The 1,764-nt window shown below is 59.1% G+C and overlaps 1 protein-coding gene across 1 annotated transcript in view; it reads left to right on the top strand.

The window, feature by feature from the left end:
• Positions 1 to 548, top strand: part of THAP3 (THAP domain containing 3) — a 6,024-nt gene extending 5,476 nt beyond the window's left edge. The window contains exons 5-6 of the mRNA XM_007453298.1: positions 1 to 53; positions 288 to 548. Of these exons, the coding sequence (XP_007453360.1) occupies positions 1 to 53; positions 288 to 548 (314 nt within the window). The remainder of the gene's footprint in view (positions 54 to 287) is intronic.
• The last annotated feature ends 1,216 nt before the right edge of the window (positions 549 to 1,764 follow it).

Here is a 1,764-nt window from a genome sequence, read left to right on the forward strand (position 1 = left end):
CGACGCTCGAAGCGCCGCAGCTGCCCCCGGACGCTGGAGACCCCGGAGCACAGGTGAGGCCGGGCCAGGTGGGAAGGCAGCGCGTGGCTGGTCTCAGCTCGAGGGGATTTGCTTCAAACAGAAGGAAGAAAGCATGCCTGAACCAGAGCACCACGACGTGTAGCCTGGATTCAGACCTCACCCGTGAACTTAGCTGCAACTGGGCAGCTCTGGGCTTCGGGAGGGCTTGGGGAAGTGCGTCCTGCCGCCCTGGCTGCTGCTTGTCTCTCACTGACCTCTGTCCTCAGGTCCCGCCACACAGACCGGAAGCCACTGGGGTCCCTGGTCAGCTGGCCAGCCCCACGCAGCCGTCCGATCACAGCTACGCCCTTTTGGACTTAGACGCTCTGAAAAAAAAACTCTTCCTGACGCTAAAGGAAAATGAAAAGCTCCGCAGGCGCCTGAAGGCCCAGAGGCTGGTGATGAGGAAGATGTCCAGTCGCTTGCGTGCCTGCGGCGTGGGGCAGCCGGGACTCCAGGCCAGGTTGTGGCCGGGGCAGCAGAGCTGAGCCCGCCAGATGGGCCTTCTCCGCAGGGCCGCCGGCACGAGGGGCAGTGGTCTCGGGGCTCTGGCCTTGGGCAGACCTTTTTCAGTCCTGCCCTGACATTCGGCCGGAGCCACCTATTGTGAAGTGTAGTGGCCTCAGGCTGGGAGGGGCGGGCCGTGAGCACAAGCTGGGTGAGCATCCTTGGAACCCCAGCCTGAGGAGCCATCCTGGGCCAGTGTGGCTGACCCTCCCTAAAGGGGAGGAAACACGTCTTCTTGAGGGGCAGCTGGGCCCAGGGGGGCCGTAGGGCGCTGGCACTCTCCAAGGCAGTGAGTGGCCCCCTGTCGCCTGGACGGCCGGCTCTCTAAGTGGCTGAGGCTGGCTTCTGTCCTGGGAGCACCTCCCTGCCCGGCCAGGTGTGAGTGAGCAACGTATAATAAAGTGTCTTCCTACACCGCGCTGCGTGTTTCCTCCTTTATTTAAAAACAAGGGAGCGCTGGTTTGAGGTTCCCTCTCCTGCCGTGCCTGGCTGCTTCTGACACTGCCTGTCTGTTTCCTGTTGAAGAGCCAGCAGGGCGTGACCAGCTTTGACTACCCAAAAAAAGGTGCCTTTAGTTAAAGAAAACAGGAATTCTAGCCTATGTGATCTCCTAACTTGGACTCTGTTTCTCAGGCAAATGTGTGACACAGAAAACTGATCCCCGTGGTTCAAACTGTGGTTCGAACCGTAGGCATAAAGGGTGGCGCGAGGCCCGTGAGGAGGGGGCACGTCCCTCATTCCGCTCACTCCTGAAGCGAACACAGACGCACCGAAACACTGCCCCTGGCTTTCAGGAAAGGTTTATTGTGGTAAGAGAGTGTCCCCTATACAGTGACCCGCCCGCCGGGCAGGGACACAGGCTGCGGCCGAGGTCGCACTCCGGTAACGCGACGGTTATTGCATGATGTACATTCAGAGCGGCAGCTCGCAGGAAACCTTTTTAAAGTGGAGATAAATAGTACAGAACTGGACAACCTGAACTGAGTTTTAAAAGTGGAGGAAGGGGGTTATGAGTGATTTCTCCGGTACCAACGTCAGGAGTGAAGCCTGATTTTGACAGTAGCTGCGGAGAGGCTGTCAGAACCACCACCAGCCAGGCCTCTGCTCCTCCGGTAACTGTTCACAGGCCAGGCTGTGCAGGAGGCTCCTGGTCCTGAAATATTCTGCATCCACAAAAGAGGCAAGTGAAAGGGGGGG

Source organism: Lipotes vexillifer, unplaced genomic scaffold (assembly GCF_000442215.2).
Source record: "Lipotes vexillifer unplaced genomic scaffold, Lipotes_vexillifer_v1.1 scaffold575, whole genome shotgun sequence".
In the NCBI taxonomy this organism is placed as follows: domain Eukaryota; kingdom Metazoa; phylum Chordata; class Mammalia; order Artiodactyla; family Lipotidae; genus Lipotes; species Lipotes vexillifer.